The sequence below is a fragment of the Gadus macrocephalus genome, chromosome 21 (genome assembly GCF_031168955.1).
Source record: "Gadus macrocephalus chromosome 21, ASM3116895v1".
Lineage (NCBI taxonomy): Eukaryota > Metazoa > Chordata > Actinopteri > Gadiformes > Gadidae > Gadus > Gadus macrocephalus.
The window spans coordinates 10,953,669-10,975,204 of NC_082402.1; the positions used below are offsets into that span (position 1 = coordinate 10,953,669).

A 21,536-nucleotide genomic window follows, 5' to 3' on the forward strand; every position below is an offset into this window, starting at 1 on the left:
TCATGTTCATAAACTGTGCTCTCTGTGTTGACTGACTGGCGAGAAAAAGAAGAGGCAAGGCAATATCGTTTAAGTGAGGAAATTGAGCATTACCACATTTATATGCCAAGAAGGTACTTATTTTGTGAAGGGGGTTGAAAATGTAATTGTTTAATTACCTACGCCATTTCAAATATGAATATGAAACCTTTCGTGATTAACTAGGCAAGATTGCATCTGTAATTCTTTATTTTGCAATGTCCCCATTTAGAGAGAAGATGATGCCTTTTGATTGATACAAACATGAATATGAACCGAACAAAAAAGAACAGTAACTGCCAACGTTTAAACCAAATCAGTTTGAATTGCTGAAACTTTGATGAAATAATACAACCGCATGAACGCAACGACAAAAAATTTTTCCCTTGGTATGAGCCTTGAATCAACGTCAGCATATACATTGTATATATATATGCCTGTTTAAACAGTCCACACACACCGTCTCTCACGGACATGACGTCAAAAGGAGCCATGGTTGGTTTCCCAGGAACGTGGGGAAAGTGTTCATGAAAGCAAAGTGAGAGGGAGCGCACTTCAGCCTGGCGAATAAAACGCGCCACGGAACACCACACGTTTTTTTTGTTCTTTCCTTTTCTCAAAAGAGTAACTTTGTGTAAATAGTGAAAACAAAAAACATAAAAAAAAGACCATTGGTTACATAATGCGGTACATGTTACATTAAGGCACCCGAACCCAAAAGGTTTGTGGACGTGTCTACCAATGGTTCTCCCTGTGGCTCAGAAAGAGCTGAAAAAAAACAACTCTTAACGTGCTGATGCGATAATGCAATAACGCATGGCAGAAATAACCTATAGTCATCGCATAGAATATATATAGGGATATAAACGATGATGTACACAAGTTTCACACCAACATTTTTCCAGTGCATGTATTTTGGTTATTTTGTCTGTCCAAATCAAACCACACCATACTGGTCGAAGACAACACGCATAAGTGGCTCTATCGAAGACACAAGACAAGACAAGAGACGTGTCGAGGAAACGTCTCAAGCCACTGAACCATTAGTAAACCAGGCGGACAAACCTTCTCAAGTGGTACCTCACTGTAAATGCTCCTGACTTTGGGATCCTGGCTATAATTTTGTTTGAAATGTCTTAAAACCTGCCCCATTTAGACTGGCATAAATAAAAAGGAATGGAACGTAAAAAAAATAATTCAAATAATAATAAAGAATAATAATAAAAATGTGCGACTTGTCTTTAAGTTACTAAATTCAAATATACACAGCGACTCCCTCAGTATATACACATATTTACAGACCTCTCATTTCCTCTATAAACAAAATAAACAAGAGCATTGCTGTGGAACGTGGCTCTTCAACACACACACACACACACACACACACACACACACACACACACACACACACACACACACACACACACACACACACACACACACACACACACACACACACACACACACACACAGAGAAGAACAACCGAGACGCCAAGACACAAAGTAACACACCTCTCCTCTTCCTTTGTGCGAGATTTGGAGAACACACAAGAGGTGGAGGACCGGGGCAGCGAGACACAGCGACCCCCCCCCCTCCCCCCCACCCAGCGGAGGGCGGGGACGGGGGGAGCTCTTGGGAAGGCACTTGCTACCAAGTCAAGCTGGAAATAATAAGAATACAAATACTGGAAATCAAACAAAAAACAAAAGAAGGAAACAAAACTCCTCCGATAAACCCCGAGAGCTTTCAGCCATTTCAGAAGACAGAACAAAATGGAAGGCCACATAATAGGCACTGGGGTGGTGTCGTTGTCCTCCTCCTCCTCCTCCCCCCACATCCAGGCCCGGGGTGTGTTTTGGTTTGGGGGGGGGGGGGGAGGGTAAGGCTAGGGTTGGGTACAGAGGGGGTGGGATGGTTCCACAGGAGCAGGATGGAAGGTGGTGTCACTCAAGGAAGGGAGCAATGTTAATAACGTTTGGGGGGGAGATGGTGGAGGGCGGCTGCAGGTCCTGATTATGAGCCGGTCTAGTCCCATTGAACACTTTTCATGGGAAGAAGAAGAAGAAGCGGTCCGGTGATCTCCCCCCCCACCCCTTTTAGTGTTGGTTGGTTGTTTCACCAATGAGGAGCCTGCTTACCAAAACACAAACCATCATCATCTGTAAACAAACAAAACGAATACAGGAACTATTCTTTATCCATGTAGACTTATCATCCTTACAAAAATGGTACAATAATAAAAAAAAAAAAAGATAGGGATGGGCATTTTCCAGCCTACTGGATAGTTTTGTTCTTCTCCTTCGAACATAATGATATTCATAAAAATAATAATAATAATAATAATAATAATAATAATATCAATTAAAAAAAATCCTGAAGCCAAAACTCGAGGCCGACTTCTTTCTAACGCTTAGGCTGAACAATTCTTCAGAGAGACAATAGTAAAAAAAAAAAAAAAAAAAAAAAAAAAAAGAATGGCTTCGTTCAACTTAAAGCCTTTTTTTAACCCCTTTTCGTATCACCCCCAAAAAAGTACAGCCACTCAACGTGCGCTGTCTCACGTCTTATGGTCCAAAAGTCCTGCTGCTTCGTCTCTCTACGCCCCCCTAGGCCCACCTTTATACACAATGGTCTCTGGAGCCTCTGGGCGCGGGTGCGCCCACGCTGGGGTGTCTCCAGCGGTTGTCTTTGGGGCAGTAGGCGGGCGTCCGGTGTGGCGCCTTGTGGAGCGCCGCCCCGGTGCTGCGCGAGGTGCAGATCACCCCCTCGCTGGGCTGCGCCGCCCCCTTTGAGTACTTGCAAACCTGCCACTTCCCCGCCTCCATCGCCACGTCCCCCTCAAACTCCAGCTTTCCCTCCATCTCCTCCTCCTCTTCCTCCTCCTCCTCCTCCTCCTCCTCCTCGTCGTCCTCTCCGTCACACGTCCGATAGGAGGAGCCAATGAGCTTCTTTCGCTCCTGCTCCGCCTCTCGGTTGCTGTCTTTGAGCAGCGGAAGCTGCTGTTGCGGCGGCTGCTGCTGCTGCTCCTGCTGCTTCTGCGGCCGGAGAGCCTCCCATTGGTTGTTCACGCTCTCCGAGGCTGTGCCGCCGCCGCCGCCGCCGCCTCCCAGGGCCCCGCCTCCGCCCCTCCTTCTCTCCCGCTCTTTTCTCCGCTTGCGGGTCCACCAGGCGCACACGCACACACAGAGCAGGCAGAGCACGCAGGAGAGGACGCACAGCAGGGGCACCAGGTAGTCTGAGGGGACGACAAAACAAAACAAGTCAGGAGGAAGGCCGGAGGAAAACGTCAAACACGGATTAAAGCCGCCACCAACAAAAGCCCATCATCTTCGACCATCGCCCCTGATGGACGCCATTGATTGCCCGTCTAGCGTTTAGTCATGATCCGTGCGTTTTAAAAAAACAACCTTGGTCGAATGGCCTCTCACACGGCAACAGAAGCCGCCCGAGTTATAAGGTATTTGTCGAGGCCCGCATAACAAAAGGCTCGGAGGAGGAGGAGGAACGCCTTTTTCCCCATCCTGTTTTTTTGTGTTCTGTTCCCACAGTCCCGCGCTGCGCTCACCCAGTGACGGAGGAAATGCCTGCGTCTCCACATTGACCTTGATGACCGCAGGCATGACGGTGCTGTTGTGGCGCTTGGACAGCGTGCCGACGATGATGCTGACCGCGTCCTGGATCCTGCTTTGGTCTGACTGGTCCTGAGGCTGGAAGGACTGCAGACACAGAACACACCGCTCGCTTAACAAGGGTTCTTTCGTTTGTGATGGTTATTTAAAAAAAGGGGCGGTCCAGTCAGCATGCAAGTAGGGTTGAAAAATGTAAAACTAATAGAAAAACAAATCATGTTGTTATTATATTCTTATTATTCAGACAGATATTGTGATTGCAATAGCATCCACTTTGACAAGGAAGGATTGTTTTGCATCACACTCTGTCAACATTTAATAAACGTCATTAAATGATACTTGATACTGAATTGGATAAACAATACAGAGGATTACAACAACAATACATGAATGAAACGGTGGGCGTTAAGAGGAAATTTTAAGTTTTGTCTTCAAATGATATGGATTCTAGACCGTTGTGTGAATGTCCTATTAGTTCACAACCACAAACATCCGAAGGAAGCGTTATAAGTGGAGCAGAATGAGCCGGGCCACTCACGATGGCCACCTCCACGGCGTCGGCGGTGGAGTGGGACAGGTCACAGAGCAGGACCAGGGCGTGGTCCCGGGCCAGAGACCGGGTGTCTGGCAGGTAGCGCAGCTCTGAGCAGATGTTCTCCACCGTGGTGCCCTGGTTTAGACAACAGCACACACACACACACACACAGTTTGGCAACAAGGAGAGTGGGAGTGTCAGGAGGAGATCATTCAGTACGTATACATGCAGAGCCAAACACCTCGTTAGGGAGCGGGACCAGGTTAGGGTGTTTATCGTGTTTACATGGCCGCCATGGCAACTGGGAGGTACGGGAGGTAGATCGGTAGAAGGAATGGCACGCTTGTGTTGGAATATGACAGATACTGACGCCTTGCAGACCTGATACATCAGTGAGCATGTGTACATGCACTGCACCGTCAAGGTTTTTCAATACGTTAATCTCTCATTAGATCCAAAATAAAACACGTCTCCTTGTCAGTACGAAAGTGCTCTGAATGCCACGTCATCATAGGTCTATGCCGTGTCAACACAAAGCAATCGTTATGTATTCGGTGACTACCTGAACATTCAGAGCACTCACAGAAATAATCAAACAAAAACACAAAATGTCCCCGAAACCCGCCAACCGTGTTTACATGACAAATAACACTGGATAAGAATCCCGGCTCCCTCAAACGTCATAACCCGGCTTTGGCGTTTGCATGACACTTGAGCAACCAGGTTACAATCTGGGGTTTCCGATGCGCGAGTGAACACGACGACGCCACACACACCCGCCCGCCGACGCCCGGGCACTCACGGTGGGCACCTTGTCCCGGTTGAAGACCAGCGTGATGTGGGCGCAGCCGCTGTCCAGGTGGCCCGTGTTGGGCTGGCACTTGGTGGGCGGGGGCGTGAGCAGGGGGCCCGGGGCGGAACAGACCCCCCACTGGTGGCAGGGGGGCGAGAAGCAGGTGAGGTGGCCGTGCTCCAGACACTCCCGGCCCGCGGGGCACGGCCGGCGCACGCCCCCGCCCGCCTCCTCGCCTCCTGGGGGGCTCTGGAGCAGACAGGGGAGGCGGCCGCACAGCACCTGGTCCCAGGAGAGGAGGAGGGGGGGGGGGGAGAGACATACAGTGGTCCAGTTAGGCATTAGTGCCTCCGTTATTTATGCTATCGATTGAGCCGATCGATTTAGGAGCGGATGAACGACCGGATCACAGGGGGCTTGGATTAGAGAGCAATACTTCTTTTTTTGGTCCCTAGGTAAAAGGTATCCATGTTCTTTGTTGTGATCAGACATGGGGCGGTGTGTGTGTGTGTGTGTGTGTGTGTGTGTGTGTGTGTGTGTGTGTGTGTGTGTGTGTGTGTGTGTGTGTGTGTGTGTGTGTGTGTGTGTGTGGTGAGCTACCTTAGTGCAGAGCACTTTGCCGTCGGCGCAGCGACAACTGTTGCACTCCTCGTCCCAGAGGCTGCCGTGAGGGAACTGGAGGCCGTGGTGGTGGCAGGTCTTCCCGACGCCCACGACTACAGAGGCCCACACAAAGTAGGAATTAACAACTGCAGTGACCGGGTTTCACCAGAGGTGGCACTGTCCCTGCGATATGGTTTGGTCACCCTTTGAAAAAAGGGTGAAATGTGATACTGAAGACACGCACACACACACACACACACACACACACACACACACACACACACACACACACACACACACACACACACACACACACACACACACACACACACACACACACACACACACACACACACACACACACACACACACACACACACACACACACGTCCAGGAAGGTACATTTTATATAAAAACACAGCGTTATACTTACACTCTTGGCATAGCGTCCCCGTTCTCCCCAACGGGCAGATGCAGCGGAATCCGTTGATCTCGTCCACGCAGGTGGCGCCGTAAGCACAGGGCGACGACTGGCATTCGTTTATATCTGATGAGAGAGAGGCAGAGGGAGAAAGAGAGACCATTTATATCACCAACAATGAAACAGCCCAGTAAACTGGTTCACAGTGATACTCTTGCGTTTCTGAGAATACTGCAGTGAAACAGCCACCAAGGGGATTCTAGCTTGGGTCAAACGTAAAGCAGAACATCTACTATGGTCATAACTACATAGTGTAGTTATGACTACATAGTGCAGTTATGACCAAGGCTATAAATACACTATGGCTTTGGTCGAGAATGCCCTAAAAACACGAATGGCTCAATGCTGAGTAAAGGGCCAACATTTATAAAATGTACGCTTGAAACCAAGAATATACTGCTAACCGAACCGAACCAAACTGCATAGGCCCCTGTCTGAAACTGGCAGCTATGCCTGCAATGTGAGTTTTTATATTTGAGAGCTGCTCAAGTGTGTGTGTTTGAAACCCCATTCAGGTCAGGCAGAGAGAGAGAGGGGACCTCTAGCACGGCCAACACAAAGACAGAACAGGGAAGAATTTCTAGGTCACCAAGTAATTTGTTGTGTGTGTGTGAGTCAAAGACGTGTGCCTGTGTGCGCGCGTGTGTGTGTGTGTGTGTGTGTGCGCGCACGCGTGCGTGCGTGTTGACCTCTTGAGGTCAACGGGGTCATGGGTTAAAAAATATATATATATGCATGTGGGTCTCTCCTTCATCCATTTGACCCTTCGTCACCATGATGAAAAGTAAAAAAGTAAAAAAGAATAAAAGAGGATAGGGCTTGTGAAGACCCCCAAATTAGATGCTTCTGTTGCAGGTCTGGTACTCACTGATGCGGCAGTCTGGACCAGCAAAACCGGGCGCGCACTCGCAGCGGAACCAGTTCACTCCATCTACACAGACACCGCCGTTGTAGCTGCGCAGGGCGAGAGAGAGACAGACATAAATAGGGCCATAGAGCCACACAGGACCAAAGCACCTACATTAGTAGTGTGTGTGTGTGTGTGTGTGTGTGTGTGTGTGTGTGTGTGTGTGTGTGTGTGTCCCATCAATACACGGCCCTGGCTTTCAGATGCTAATAGGCGTGTCCCGTCCCCTCCTCTCCTCAGCATCCCTCTGTTCCCCTCCTCCTTAGAAGGGACACCCCCTCCCCCAACGACACCCTCCCCCCCAGGTCATAGTCCTCCTCCCCCTCCCATCCCCCATCCAGCAACTCACTCTCTCAATCACTTCCCGAAATTGCACACACACACACACACACACACACACACACACACACACACACACACACACACACACACACACACACACACACACACACACACACACACACACACACACACACACACACACACACACACACACACACACACACACACACACCCACCCTCCCCCACTCCTGTTCAGCGACATCCAAGCCCGGTGACTCGATGGAGATCTCTGTCTGAGGTTTGATTTAAGGACACCTTCCACTGCCTTCACTGGCTCCTCCACCCCCTCTCCCCTCCCCCTCAACCCCCATTCTCAGAAGCCCAATGGAGGGAATGTGAGGGATGGGGGGGCGGGGGGGGGGGGGGGGGGGCTTGAAGGAGGAGCCAGTGGAAGGTGTCTTTAAATCAAGCCTCAGACAGAGACCTCCACTGAGTCACCGGGTTGTTGTTTTTTTTGGCGAGGAGTTTCTCATTCCAACTCTCAGGAGTACGGTATGTGTCCTTTGGGCTGAGCTAGTGATACTAGAGGGCTATATGGCACGGTGCTAGGGGACGACGGGGGGATAACCTCCGTAGAGCTGAAAGCAGGAACGTCTACTCACCACGGGTGAGGGTTGCAGTCGTTGGTGTCTGACGGGAGAGGCGGGGAGAAACGCAACGTAAATACAATGATCAATTGTGAGAAAAAGTAGTTGCTCAACATCACAGACTCTTATCCAAATGTCAGATACGGGTCATAAAGGAGCAGGTAGGTCTAAGGGTTAGCTAAAAAGATGCTCGCATGCAGTCAGATGCGCTTACCAGGACAATGTTCAGCCCCTCCCCCCCACCCGTCAAAAAAATAGACCACATCCTTCTGTCTTCCCCACCCCCGCCTCTGGTGGTGGGGAAGACAGAAGGATGTGGTCTATTTTTGGATGTGGTCAATCAGTAGCTGAAGCCAAGCAGAGGAACCTACTTCGGCCACAGGCGGGGCCTTCCCAGCCCTCTTTGCAGATGCACGTGAAGGTGTCTCCTCCGCCGACGCAGGTGCCGCCGTTGGAGCAGGGGCTGGATGAGCAGGTGCTGTTCATGGCTGCGGGAGGGGGGGGGGGGGGGGGGGGAGAGGCAACGCAAAGGAAAGGTGAGCCAATCCCGGAGACACCACAATTCACATAGGATTGAATTAGGTACATAAAGAACACCCAAAAAGGAGTGCTACTTTTCCCCCATGTACGTCGTTTAAAAGACGCTCCTTTAATCACGGGGATCAAGGATGGCGGCGGAAAGACTGCCGATACGCAGGCACTTGGGCTCGAACCCCGGAACCTTAGCGTGGAAGGCTTCCAATAAGGGGCCTTTACCCGTGTTGCAGGTGTTGCCCCCCCACCCGGGCGGGCAGGCACAGCGGAAGGCGTCTCCGCGGTCGTAGCAGGTGCCTCCGTTGCTGCAGGTGGTGGAGTCACACTGATTCTCACCTGCAGAGAGCACAAACCCTTAAGTTCAACGTTGAACAGAAGGTCCTCGAGGACAGCGGATCACATGGACCGTCTGGTGGATATATCCACACACACACACACTTACGCGAGTGGCAGGTCTTGCCCTTCCAGCCGTCGGCACACTTGCAGTGGAAGTCATTGACCAGGTCGACGCAGCGCCCGCCGTTCTTACAGGGGTTGTGTCTGCACTCGTTCACGTCTGGAGGGAGGGAGCACAGCCAGGCAGAGACGGGAGGGTTACTATAGAGGAGAGCTCCAAACTCCACGCACCACATTCAGACCAGACCAGACCAGACCAGACCAGACCGGACCGGACAGGAAGGAGGAACTCACTGAGGTCACAAAGTCGGCCTTCCCAGCCGTCGGGACAGATGCACTGGAAGGAGTTCACACCGTCGATGCACGTTCCTCCACTGCGACAGGGGGCGCTGTCACAGTCGTTGACGTCTGGGTGGGGGACCGAGGAGAATAGGAGGGGTGTGAAGAAAGATCACATGGAATTCATCATGAACCTTGCTTTTTAAAAGGCTGACATTTTGATTTTAGAAAAAAAGGAGAAAGACGGACACACAGTCACACACACACACACACACACACAGACAGACAGACAGACCTCTGTGAGGACTGAAGGAGTGAGAAAGAACTGGGACCTCGGTGAGTCTGACTCGACTCACTCTCGTGACAGTAGGTGCCCATGAAGCCCGGATCACAGAGGCAGGTGAAGTTGCCCGCCGGCTGGCTCCTGCATGTGCCCCGGGGCCCGCACACATTGGAGGAGATGTGCCGCACCTCCGACGAGTTGTTGGTCGCCACGGTGATGGTGCAGCTGTCAATCGCTGTAAAAAAAATAAAATAAAAGTGTGACGACCGAGATGTTCCTCATTAGGACAGTGGTGTCCCGAAGGCCGATTCAAAACAAGGGAGCATTGGTTGTCAAGGTAGCTGCTTCTTATGCCGGTGGGCTCACCTTGACAGGGCGGGCTCCGGCAGCGGTCCCGGGCCTGCCCACAGGTCTTCCCCTGGTAGCCTTCGGGACAGGCGCAGTAGAAGTCCTGGGCCTGGCCGTGGCACCTGGCTTTGTTCTCACAGGGGTCGGGGTGGCAGGGGTCGGAGGGCATCCAACTGGGGATCTGCCGAGGGCAAGAAAATGCATGTTGGGGGTCAGCAGGTTCGCTCCAATTGTAGCTAAGGCGAGCGTCGCCATGCCGATAAGCCTGGGTGTTGATCGCTTGAAGGGCTCTCCTCCTTTTGGGTGGGTCCTAATGCTGGTTCCTTTTGAGCACAGTTAGAGAATACGACAAATATAGCGTTTTCTTTTTATATTGTTTGCCCTAAAAATGCAACTAATTTGAAGACATGGTATACGCCCGCTTGCTGGATATAACTAGAACCCATCCGTCTAATCACTTTGATGAGCAGCTATTTAATATACCAAGGGACTTCTGCGTGTCAGCTTTAGATTTGAAATACGTTCATAATATTCCAATGAATCCTATCATACACTGAAGAAAATGGACTTGTAAAATGTACAAAGAAAAGGAAAATAAGTCAGTGCTTTGCCAACAAGGAAGGCAGGACACTTCGACATTGCAAGGCATTAGTGCAAAATTCTAGTCCGATCAAAGTTGGGTGACAACCCAGAGAGCAAACCCACAACCCTGAACACCGACTGAAGACACACGACTGGGCGCGACATCTGCAAATATGGAGCTCGGTGCTCAAAACCCAGTTTTTCCTTCTGTAAACGAAAACCGACTGCATATAAACGATGGATTGAACCCACTGCCATGTAAGGTGCTCGGTGTGGGGGCCGGGGGGGGGCAAACCGTTATCTCCTTGCGCTCGGCCACGCGCTCGCATGCAGTTTACTTTACTTCAAGTGGCTGAGCACCATCTATTTATCCTATGCTGGTTAGCCGCTGGTCTGAGCCGTGAAGAGGTGTGGCCTTTAGTGTCTGCGGCGGGAAGTCCGAGGGCATGACCTGTGATAAATCACAGCGCAACGTTTAGCGCAGGCATCCTGTTCCTAGAGCTGCAGTACGCAGCGGCGCAAACAACTACACGAATTAAAGACCGTTAAAGAGGCATCGCATCGCTGGGGGCTGAAGGGTTGACATTTCCATTTAATTGTTAACACTCATTTTGATACGCGTCGTTATCCACGGCGCGACCCGTGACCGCTTTTTGATTGCATTGCGGCGTAAACTTGAAATCGACCCGACGCTAATATTCCCGGCATCGTCCTAAACCGGTCCTATATGAAGGGTCGGTCGGTACGAGCACGCGAGACACCTAATCCCTGCGGGCATAGTCGTCGTGCTGCTGCTGCTTGAAAGCACAGCGACGCACAGCACGCCGACGGGAGGCGCAGAAGCGGAGCAGAGCAGGGGTAGAGTTCTGGGAGGTATGGGCGATGGCCTCCATTCAGGACGGGCTCATATTTATAGCAGGAGGGGCTGGGAGGGAGGGGGAGGGGTGGGGTGCTAAATCAAGGCTAGCTTCCCAGCCGACACCGATCTCCATCCAGGGCTCAGAGAGAGAGAGATCCGTGGTGTTGATTACATCTTATTCATCATTACCCCAGATTGGCAACACGCATGCATACAACAAACAACGACGCATTTTATGAGCCAAGCCGGGTGTTTGCAGCCAATTGAGAGGATGTATAGGTTGGCAGTCGGGATTGCTCATTCATTCAAATGAGTTGATGAATAAACGGGGTCACTTAAGAAAGGATTATCGAGAATTGGGAGCTTCCACGTCCAATAAATCAAATCAGACAGTGTGCATGCGTGTGCGTCTGCGTGCGTTCCTATTGCTGGCACTGACCTCGCACAGTTCTCCTGAGAACTCGGGGGGGCATTCGCACACAAAGCTCCCCCGGAGGTCGTGGCAGCGCCCCGCGTTGTGGCAGGGCCCGGAGTCGCAGGCGCTCGCCCGGACCTCGCAGTGGGAGCCCGTGAACCCCCGCAGACACTGGCACTGGTAGATCCCCTGGGCCTTCTGGAGCGAGAGGATGACACATTTATTGATATAGCACTTTTTGGGGTGTGTGTGTGTGTGTGTGTGTGTGTGTGTGTGTGTGTGTGTGTGTGTGTGTGTGTGTGTGTGTGTGTGTGTGTGTGTGTGTGTGTGTGTGTGTGTGTGTGTGTGTGTGTGTGTGTTTTAAAAATCGGTCTTACCTTGCACGTGGCTCCGTTCTGACACTGACCACGGCAGCTGCTGACCTCTGCAGAAGAAGAGCAGAAGCCAAACGCGCGCGTTACAAGTAGAAACATAACATTGGAAAGGGCCGGGGACGCCCCCCGCCCCCCTCCCTCACTCACTCGATGCTGAGCTCGGCGTTAGTCTGAGTGAACGACCGGAGGAAGGTAAGAGTGAATCATCTGGAGTGGCCACAAAGGCACAGAGGACAAGCCTCCGCAGAGAGGGGTTCCCGCATGCACGCCGGGGCTGGGTCGGAAGGGTGAAGGAGAGGGAGGCCGTGCCTTTGAGCGGCAAGTCAAGACAGGAAGTGAGACTCCCGCGCGTCGCAGAGAGGAAGCGCCGCGTATGCACGCAGGAATGTGTTCAAAGTGAGAAAGGGAAGAGCTTTGGAAGAAAGGTAACCAAACCAGATAAAATGACACAAAAGATAGATTAGTGATTCTTAGATCACTCGAATAAGAGTGTGGCACTAGTGTGAGCCCATTAGAAGCTTTGCCATGAGGTTTGGTGCAGTTTTAATTAAGTGTTTGGTTACTTGTTAAAGAGCTCAAAGAAAGACAGATTATGCGTGTTCATTTGTGTTCGAGTCGAGTTTGGTTGAGCAGAGATCGGAGTGTCAAGGTTAAATTGGGTTGAGTTGGTTGCGTAAAAGTAAAGTTGGGTTGAGTGGAGTGTGTGAAAGTTAAGGTGTGTGAGGAAGAAGCAGTGGAGAGGACAGAAACGTAGGGACGACGCCGAAGGATATAATACATAATACTGACTTATGTCACAGTTCTGTCCGGACCATCCCCAGAGACAGGCGCAAAGATATCCACCGATCAAGTTTTTGCAAGAGTGAGCGTTGAGGCAGGGCTTCCCCAAGCACTCGTTAGCGTCTGTCAGACGGAGACCAAAGGGTCCAGCGAGCCCCAGAGAGTTTGATGGAGGGTGAGGTGGAGAGAGAGGGACCGAGGGAGAGAGGTAGAGAGTGGAGCAATTAGGGGAGGGGAGCACGATCAATTCCACCTTTAGATCCTTCACCCATCAAAAGCATCCACCAACGTTATTGTGCGAGTCAACAGCACAGCAGAAGCTACGACATGTTATACTTCGACAGGACATTACAACTGGCAGATCTTCCAAGATGGGCTGCCCGCCCAAAAGCAGCTTTGTTCTACGCACTCATACACCGTCTGCCTTCCTTCTGAAACCAACCCTTTGGACCCATGCATGCACACACACACTCCCCAGAGAAGATATTTGATGGTAATTGCTGCCTGTAAGGTGAGAGCAGAGCTAGAAAGATGAGACCAAACTCTTGGGTTCCCATGTTCCCAACACACACACACACACACACACACACACACACACACACACACACACACACACACACACACACACACACACACACACACACACACACACACACACACACACACACACACACACACACACACACACTCCTTGTCAAAAGAAAGTGATCCGTTAGACACGCACCTATCTGGCAGGTCTTCCCTTTCCACTGAGGGGGGCAGACACACTCAAAGCTGTTGTCCAGGTCGACGCATGTCCCACCCTGGGCACACGGATTAGAGGCACACTCATCCAGGTCTGTAAAAAGAATAAAGCCATAATTATGAGTCTATTCACCAAAACGAACCCCTTTGGTCTGTATGTAAAGCAATGCACATAACGGGACCCAACAGCGGGGGCGACATGTGTTTATCTGTTTTGGATGGGCTCAAAAAGGAGTGGCAAGCGACAAGGCAAATCCACCCGTACGTGCGTTTAGCGCCGAGCCATCAGAGCCGGGTGTAACCCCAGTAGGCATCCCGAGACACCAAGCGGAAACACGCACCCACGCGCCCTGCCAAGAACCCAGAACCCAAAGGCAGGCTCAGGGTGGAGGGCGCAAAAAGAAATGTGGGTGTGTGTGCGTGTGTCAATTCAGTTATCACCCCGGTTCACCCCAACAACGCATAATTACTGCGTTACGCGTCGTTCCGGAGTACGCCTTGGCGATTCCACGTTGTGATTGGGTTTGATGACAGGTTTAATCATTATGATGGAGTTTTCGAAGGATAATGAAGTGCTCGCTCTGCCGTGAGCGTCGTGTGTTCTTTAGGCGCAGCGCCAACGCACGTCCCGAGAAGACGCCATTTAAACACTGCTTTAATTCTCAACCAAAAGGCGGTTCAATTAGTGTTTTATGGCCTGCGAGAGCTTTGGGTGGGCACCGAAAAAAGAGAACCTCCACAACGGGGGGGTTTCTGGAGGGAGAACAACGTACTGTTAGCGCAGGTGGGGCCCTCCCACCCCGGCGGGCAGTGGCAGTCGAACCCCGAGGGAACCTCGTGGCACGTCCCGCCGTTGGCGCAGGGGTCCGAGACGCAGGCGTGCTCGGCTGGGGAGAGAGAGACGAGACGGCGTTATTCAGCTGCAGATATCGACTGCGGCTCGAGGGACGAGATGCTTCGGCTCGCTCGGCTTAGCGTCGCAACGCGTTGTTCTCGAGCGTAGCGTTGACCTCCGTTGGGGGGCTTTAAAACGTAAATGTGCAACGCGGATTAATCGCCACACCGAACAAGGAAACGCTCAACCGCTTGGGAAACACAGAGCACCCCTCCAGCCCTCCCCTTCGGTAGCCCGAGCAGAAGAGTCTGGAGGAGAAACCAGCGGCCCGCCGGGCCGGGCGTGCTCACCTATCTGGCAGGTCTGGCCGGAGTAGCCCTGGGGACAGAGGCACTGGTACTGGTCGGGCTCCGTGTTCATGCAGGTGCCCCCGTTGATGCAGGGGTGGTGGCGGCCGCAGTAGTTCAGGTCTGAGGGGAGGGGCGACAGGTCAGTGAGCGGGAACAGTGCGGGTCCATCTAGATATATATTCATTTAACGACGAGGACTCCTCGTGCCGAGAATCAAGCAGACGCCGTCGGTTGATGTCAATAGGAGTTGTATGCTGGCCAAATGCCAACATGATATAAATAGGGATTGGAAATCAGCGGATACATGGTGATACGATATGATGTACAATATCGTAACGCGTGTGATTGTATCTCTTTAACCAATGGGTATATAAGTGGGGAGTGGGTACCCTAAATGGGTGCTTTGGCAGGAAGCTCTAAATAAAAGGCTTTAAATGCAACAAGTAGTCATACATTTCTTTACATTTGAACGCCACAAGAGAAGCGTTTGAAAGCAGAGTATGAGTAGCTGCACAAATGCACATTTTAATTAGCTGGACAGCCGGCACTCAGCACTCAGTCTGTGGGAGGAGAAGCGAGTGGGAGGAAGGGCGAGAGAGAGAGAGCGAGAGTGAGAGAGCGAGAGAGAGCCTCCGATCGGCCTACAGGAAAGGTGATGAGATAAATAAATGAACAGGGGATCTGCCCGAGCGGCGGCGGCGAGGACCCGGGCCTCATCCCCCAGAGTGCCCCCGGTGGCGTCCGCGGGGAGGCGGGCCGGATCCAGTGTCCGCTGTGGCGGGTTCGGATCGCACCCACAGTAAAGCCATCTGTTCTCCCTGCCAACGGCGGGACGGGAACAACATAGTAGGAGCGGGCCTGGGGATGGAAGCGTTCAATCGTGCGCCTAATGCGAATGCAAATTCACCAAACATCTTTACCAATGAGTATCAAAAGTGTCACATGATTTCTTTCCTCAGACGCGTCTCCGAGTCGACGACGTGACCACGAACGTTAACGTCATCGACACGACTGTGCGTCGGGTGTAAAACGTGACTATCTTCATGTCAGTCTCTCTGTGTCTGTGTGTGTCTGTGTGTGTCTGTGTGTGTGTGTGTGTGCGTGCGTGTGCGTGTGTCCACGCCGCTCACCTTTATCACACAGCAGGCCGCCCCAGTTCCTCTCACAGCTGCACTGCCACGGGACGGCGCAGGTCCCGTGCACGCAGCCCGGGTACGGCACGCAGTCGTCGCAGAACGGCCCCTGGAAGCCGTAGTTGCACCTGGAGGTTTACAGGGGGAGCGACCGGTCAGAACCGGTCAGCGAGGAACCATGAACACACCCGACAGGCGATTCAACAGAAGCGTTTGCACATCACATCGGGGACCTCTAGGGCGGGGATTAGCGAAGGAACCTGGCGAGGGGTTTGCACAGCATGGTTTGACCCGGCGGCGGGGTGTGGGGCGGGGTCCGAGGGAGCAGGGGGAAACACGGGGGCTCCCGGTTGAGGGCGGTGATCGGTGCAGAGGAGCCTGCTGTAGTGCGAGCAGTGTATCGCGCACATGTTGAGCATGAAACTACGCATCAAACAGTGGTAACAGCAGCATTGTCAACAGTCAGAATATCAAAACATAACCAATGCTGTACGCACGGCTTCACTCGATACCCAGGGTGCAACACAGGAAGAAGAAAAACAACTTATTTTTAAATAAGTCTTTGGAGCCGTTGTTGGGAAGTCTCCATGAGATCCCTGGATAGCCCCGTCTAAAGGGCGGAGATAATTTGGTCAAGAGTAACATTCCAGGGCAAGAGGGGTTAAGAATACACCCAGTAGGGCTCCCACACTGGGGTCGAATCAGAGAGAGGTAGGTGTGTGTGTGTGTGTGTGTGTGTGTGTGTGTGTGTGTGTGTGTGTGTGTGTGTGTGTGTGTGTGTGTGTGTGTGTGTGTGTGTGTGTGTGTGTGTGTGTGTGTGTGTGTGTGTGTGTGTCATGCACTCCCATCTCTACTGTCCCAACGCTATCTCGCCAACGCTGCAGCACTGTCGTTGTCGTCTTTGGGACAGCTGTCTGGTCCATTGACAAGCTATTTTCAGCATCCCCCCCCCCCCGACACACAAACACACCCTCCCCCGCGGTCGGCACGGAGACAGCGTTCCCCCCGCCCACCGACTTGTCTGGGAAATAAGGCCTTCAAAACACAGCCAGAGCAGGCTGGGGGTGGGGACAGGTGAGGCTAGCCACCCTTGGGACTGGCTTCAGCGGGCCGCCCAAGCAGCCCACCGGGGGGCAGTTTAGTGGGAAACTGTTGCTGGTGTTTGCAGACTTCCTCCATAACCTGTGTTACAGCGGTATCTCCAACGAGCCTTCTTCGGCCCTCCTTTCACATCCTGAGCACAGCGTGACCGTCGATGCTTTGGGCTTCATCAAGGTGGTCCGTTAGACCGGCGAGGGCTGCTCTGGGTCTGCTTACAGATCAGCCGGCCAGTCCCTGGCTTGTGGGTTCCCTCTTGCGCAGAACATGGAGGCTATATTAAAAGGTCAGAGTGACCATGCCTGTGAAACAATGCTGCTTCCGTAGCATCAGAAACTTCTGTCTCACACACACACACACACACACACACACACACACAGCCCTCCCTCCCCCCCCAGTACAGTGAGGGATGGTTTTAAGGACAGCTCCATTTCCCCTGGCCCTCTCCCGTTGCTAATCAGCCTTTATTACGAAAACTTTAAACAATGCAAGCGGGGGCAGCACTGCCTTCCTCCCATTGGTCTCCTTGTGACCGCATAGAAGCTGATCTGTCCATCTCACATGGGGACGAGGAAGAGGGGGTGGGGGGGGGGGGGGATCTCCAGTGGGGGAGGGGGATCTCCAGTGGGGGAGGGGGGTAACAGGTGAAGAGTAGGAAGTACAGTTTCCTGAGGCGCTGAAGCTATGTGGCTCACGTCACTTTATCAAACCAAGGCATTTCCTTTTTCTTCTTTTTCCGTTTGTTTTTGTGAGGTTTTTTTCCCCAAAGTGCATACCACAGTGCGATACACAACGAGGCTTCCCTTATCACAGTCGTCAGGCTGTAGAGCCCCAGTGGTGACACAGAGTAAGCTTGACAAAGAGAGAGGAGGGAACATTTCTTTCAGAGGAGTGAGTGGCTTGCGTTTATTCCAATGTACAAGCTTTCCCACATCCAAAGCAGGGGGGAAATGGTGCATGATATTGTGCGTGACAGCGACATGGGATTGATTAAAGGTGCTGTAGGTGAGATTGAACAGCGCTCATTTCAGTGTCATTTGGGAGAAATATCAGCGCCCTCCATCAGCCATTGGTGAGCGAAAGGCTCTCTGAGAATACCAGATCGAGTTGATCGTGCCTGCCTCCGTACGAGCCGATTTAGATCGACCACAGGTGAGCGAATCAAACATCTCAAGCGACTGAGGGGACGTTTTGCAGGGGGGGTTTTGTATTTTCTAAGTCCCTCTCTCTCTTTACAGCTCTCCCATCGTAGCACCAGCCCCTTTAAGGTCCCTCAGGAAGACATTCTATAGGCGTGATAACAAAGGGCCGTGTGATTCTCATGAGCAGCGGGGGGTCTCCAACACAATAGGAATCGCTCCACTTACTTGCATTCCCCAGGCTTGCCGCAGCTCCCGTGCAACAGGTTGCAACCCTGCTTGCAGATCGCTAAAAGAAAATCGGACAGAAGTCATGGCAGAAACATGAGCACGATGCAAAAGGCGAATACCTTTTAAATACAGATAGCCTTGTAAATAATGTATTTTTCCTTTACAATTCAAACAAATCAATTCAAAATGGCCTCCCATGTTGAATCGGGGGAAACCGATGGACTGAGCCTCAGTGGAATACATCCAATGCATTAACGCATCAAACCTCCTCAACTCTTTTTTAACGATTAATCGTTACCCGCCACATTCACACATCAACATAGAAGTGTGCAGGACCCTGGGATTTGTCAGCGCCTTGACTGACAACACACAAAGCATTACGACTCCGACCACACACACCATAAAACAAATCTCAATTGTGTTTCTTCTAATTCCGAACACTATATGGTGGTGGGGGGGGGGGGGTTTGCTCGCCTGTTGCTGACCGTCATCCTAACAAGACGTGAGAATTCACTGCACACCCCCCGATGACCCAGGGTGGGCTGTCAGAGGTGGGGGTTGGGGGGGGGGGGGTTAAACAACTTTATCGCCTGGGGGCAACAACACAAACCCCCCCCCCCCCCCCCCCCCTGCTTTAAAGGACAACAGATCACCTCCCACTAGTCTCACCCGTAAGGCCCTGCTGGGTGATTTATTATGAAGGGAGGCCCCCCACGCACAGCTAGCTTACCTAGAAGCAGGTGCTGGTACATTTCTAAATGTTAATATTACGAGTGTGGCGCGTGCTTATTTCAGAATAGTACGAAGTTAAAAAAAATTTGATAAAATTTAACCCATCAAACCAACCTACCGTTCACACAGACAGTGTCAGCGAACCTCAAAACACACACAGACACACACACACACACACACACACACACACACACTGACATCTTCCTCAACTGAACAACAACCGTAAGCATGATGTTGTAGCAGGGGACATTGGGCTCATGTCATCTTCATCTTCATCATCATAATCATAATCATTAATGATATTTATTTCCCTGTACCTATGGTGCAGTCCTTGCCCATCCAGCCTTCCAGGCAGGCCCGCTGGCCCGACGTCTCGCAGCGGTAGTGGCCGAAGTAGTCGTCGCGCGGCACACACAGCTCGTTGCACTTGCTGCTGTAGTAGTGCTCGTCGCAGCGGACCCGCACGCGGTACGACAGCCGCGCCACCGGCCCGTTGTGATGCTCCGTGTGCCACTGCTCGCCCGGGTTCAGGAAGCCCGTGTGCACGCTGCGCTCGATCAGAAGCTTATCCCCGCCTGTAGGGGGGGGGGGGGGGGGGACACGTACAAAGTAAGCTGAATGGCTTTTCACTTCATTATGTCGGTGGAAAAAAACGAAAGAAAGCGATGTTGTACTGAGGTATGAATATGGATGAACATCTCCGTCCACACCTCACGGTATAAATATGCATTGTGTTTTCCATCCACCTAGGAATGTTCCCCCACCCGGTAATCACCTTCTGTGTGCATGTGGTACTGCAGCTGCTCTCTCGAACCGTGCAACAGGCGTTCGGCCCAAACACAACCTTATAGTACGGTTCCGGTTGATCTTCGAGAGAGTCAAGCGATGACACCCCAGATCAGCACCGAGTGCGTTTATGCTTCTGGGCCAAGGAATCGGATGACAGCCAGACCCCGGAGGGTTTTATTATTTACTAACGGTACCCTCGTCCACTGCCGTTTGGCCTTGGCTAGTCTTCGTAGGTCCAACTATGAATCACATTGTCGTCAGCTTTCGACCCCTATAGCCACTAACGCGGATATAGAGTGCTTCGATCAGTGCAACAATAAGGGTGATAGATAGAAGAGGTCTACTCTGTACTGTAAAAAGAAAAGCTTGTTGAACAGCAGTGTTTGTCAAAGGAATAAGTAATGATCCTGTATGGAAAAATGTGGGTGCAATGCATCAGCCGCTGGCTCCCACCCACCCACCCACCCACCCACCCCCAGGCATGCGTCAGACACGCTGTCAACAAGCAGCTAATTGGAGAGGAGGCCTTGTACTGGAACTGTGTTGACACCCGATAGCTGCCATTACTACAATAGCACCCAGAGAGCGAGGGAGGCGGAGAGAGAGCGAGGGAGGCGGAGAGAGAGCGAGGGAGGCGGAGAGAGAGCGAGGGAGGCGGAGAGAGAGCGAGGGAGGCGGAGAGAGAGCGAGGGAGGCGGAGAGCGAGGGAGGCGGAGAGAGAGAGGGAGTGAGCGAGAGAGCAAGGGAGTGAGCAAGAGAGCAAGGGAGTGAGCAAGAGAGCAAGGGAGTGAGCAAGAGAGCAAGGGAGCGCGAGAGCGAGTAAGAGCATGAGCTTGAGGTAGGCTCCTATGGAACTGATAGCCGCGACCCTTTTTCTTCTATCCTAGGGAGAATACTACCTGATACACAAATCAATACAATAACAATATTCTCACATGGAACAAGCCATCGTTGAACATTTTTGGGGATATAAACTACATTTCATCTATTCTTGGCCGTTTTGCAGAAAGGCACCCCAAAACGTCACTCCATGACACCAGCCGAGTGAAATTAACTCCTCTCCACTTTCTTCAGTTTCCTATCTGCAACGAGCTTCCCTTTACGTCCCCTGAATAATTCATGCAACAACAGTAACCCAAAAAGGCCTGCATCACTGTGGCCATCAGAGCATCATTGTATACGTTCCCCACGAGTCACATTCAAAACGCTGGGGATCCCATTGGCATTCTGACGCTGGCTGTGAGCACATGACAAGCTGCTGCCGGGATAAGAGATCAACATCCAGGTGAAGGGCCATGTCCCCAGCGAATGAAAAGCCGAAAATCTCATGCATGTATAATAATATATAGACACACACACATGATGGAGTCAACACATCATCTGCAGACTAAACCGTTTCCTGGCATCAGCATATAGATATTGTTTGGGCCGTCTCCCGAGGGTGTTGTAGATGTTCATTTGAAACGCCTGACCATTTCACCTCACCCCGCATCAATGCTCACGGTAAACAGCCCCCCCCCCCCCCCCCCCCCCACGGCCGCCGTCTTAATCGAGACAGGATCACAACCCTGGAAACTATTTGTGTGGAAATAAGAGGGGCCCAGCGATTTCCTTTGGGACACACACACACACACACACACACACACACACACACACACACACACACACACACACACACACACACACACACACACACACACACACACACACACACACACACACACACACACACACACACA

At 51.8% G+C, this 21,536-nt stretch overlaps 1 protein-coding gene across 1 annotated transcript in view; it reads right to left on the reverse strand.

Moving 5' to 3' along the window:
• Positions 1–210: 210 nt before the first annotated feature.
• The window catches only part of jag2b (jagged canonical Notch ligand 2b), a 29,635-nt gene continuing 8,309 nt past the window's right edge, over positions 211–21,536 (reverse strand). Inside the window, exons 3-25 of the mRNA XM_060042429.1 lie at positions 19,326–19,718; positions 18,274–18,334; positions 15,806–15,936; positions 14,676–14,795; positions 14,264–14,377; positions 13,471–13,584; positions 12,756–12,869; positions 11,970–12,016; positions 11,617–11,790; positions 9,755–9,917; positions 9,462–9,623; positions 9,121–9,234; positions 8,873–8,986; positions 8,653–8,766; positions 8,268–8,384; positions 7,912–7,939; positions 6,929–7,014; positions 6,013–6,126; positions 5,577–5,692; positions 4,986–5,258; positions 4,187–4,318; positions 3,585–3,735; positions 211–3,254 (exon numbers count right to left, since the gene is read on the reverse strand). Coding sequence (XP_059898412.1) covers positions 2,638–3,254; positions 3,585–3,735; positions 4,187–4,318; positions 4,986–5,258; positions 5,577–5,692; positions 6,013–6,126; positions 6,929–7,014; positions 7,912–7,939; positions 8,268–8,384; positions 8,653–8,766; positions 8,873–8,986; positions 9,121–9,234; positions 9,462–9,623; positions 9,755–9,917; positions 11,617–11,790; positions 11,970–12,016; positions 12,756–12,869; positions 13,471–13,584; positions 14,264–14,377; positions 14,676–14,795; positions 15,806–15,936; positions 18,274–18,334; positions 19,326–19,718 — 3,569 coding nt within the window. The 3' untranslated portion in view covers positions 211–2,637. The remainder of the gene's footprint in view (positions 3,255–3,584; positions 3,736–4,186; positions 4,319–4,985; positions 5,259–5,576; positions 5,693–6,012; positions 6,127–6,928; positions 7,015–7,911; positions 7,940–8,267; positions 8,385–8,652; positions 8,767–8,872; positions 8,987–9,120; positions 9,235–9,461; positions 9,624–9,754; positions 9,918–11,616; positions 11,791–11,969; positions 12,017–12,755; positions 12,870–13,470; positions 13,585–14,263; positions 14,378–14,675; positions 14,796–15,805; positions 15,937–18,273; positions 18,335–19,325; positions 19,719–21,536) is intronic.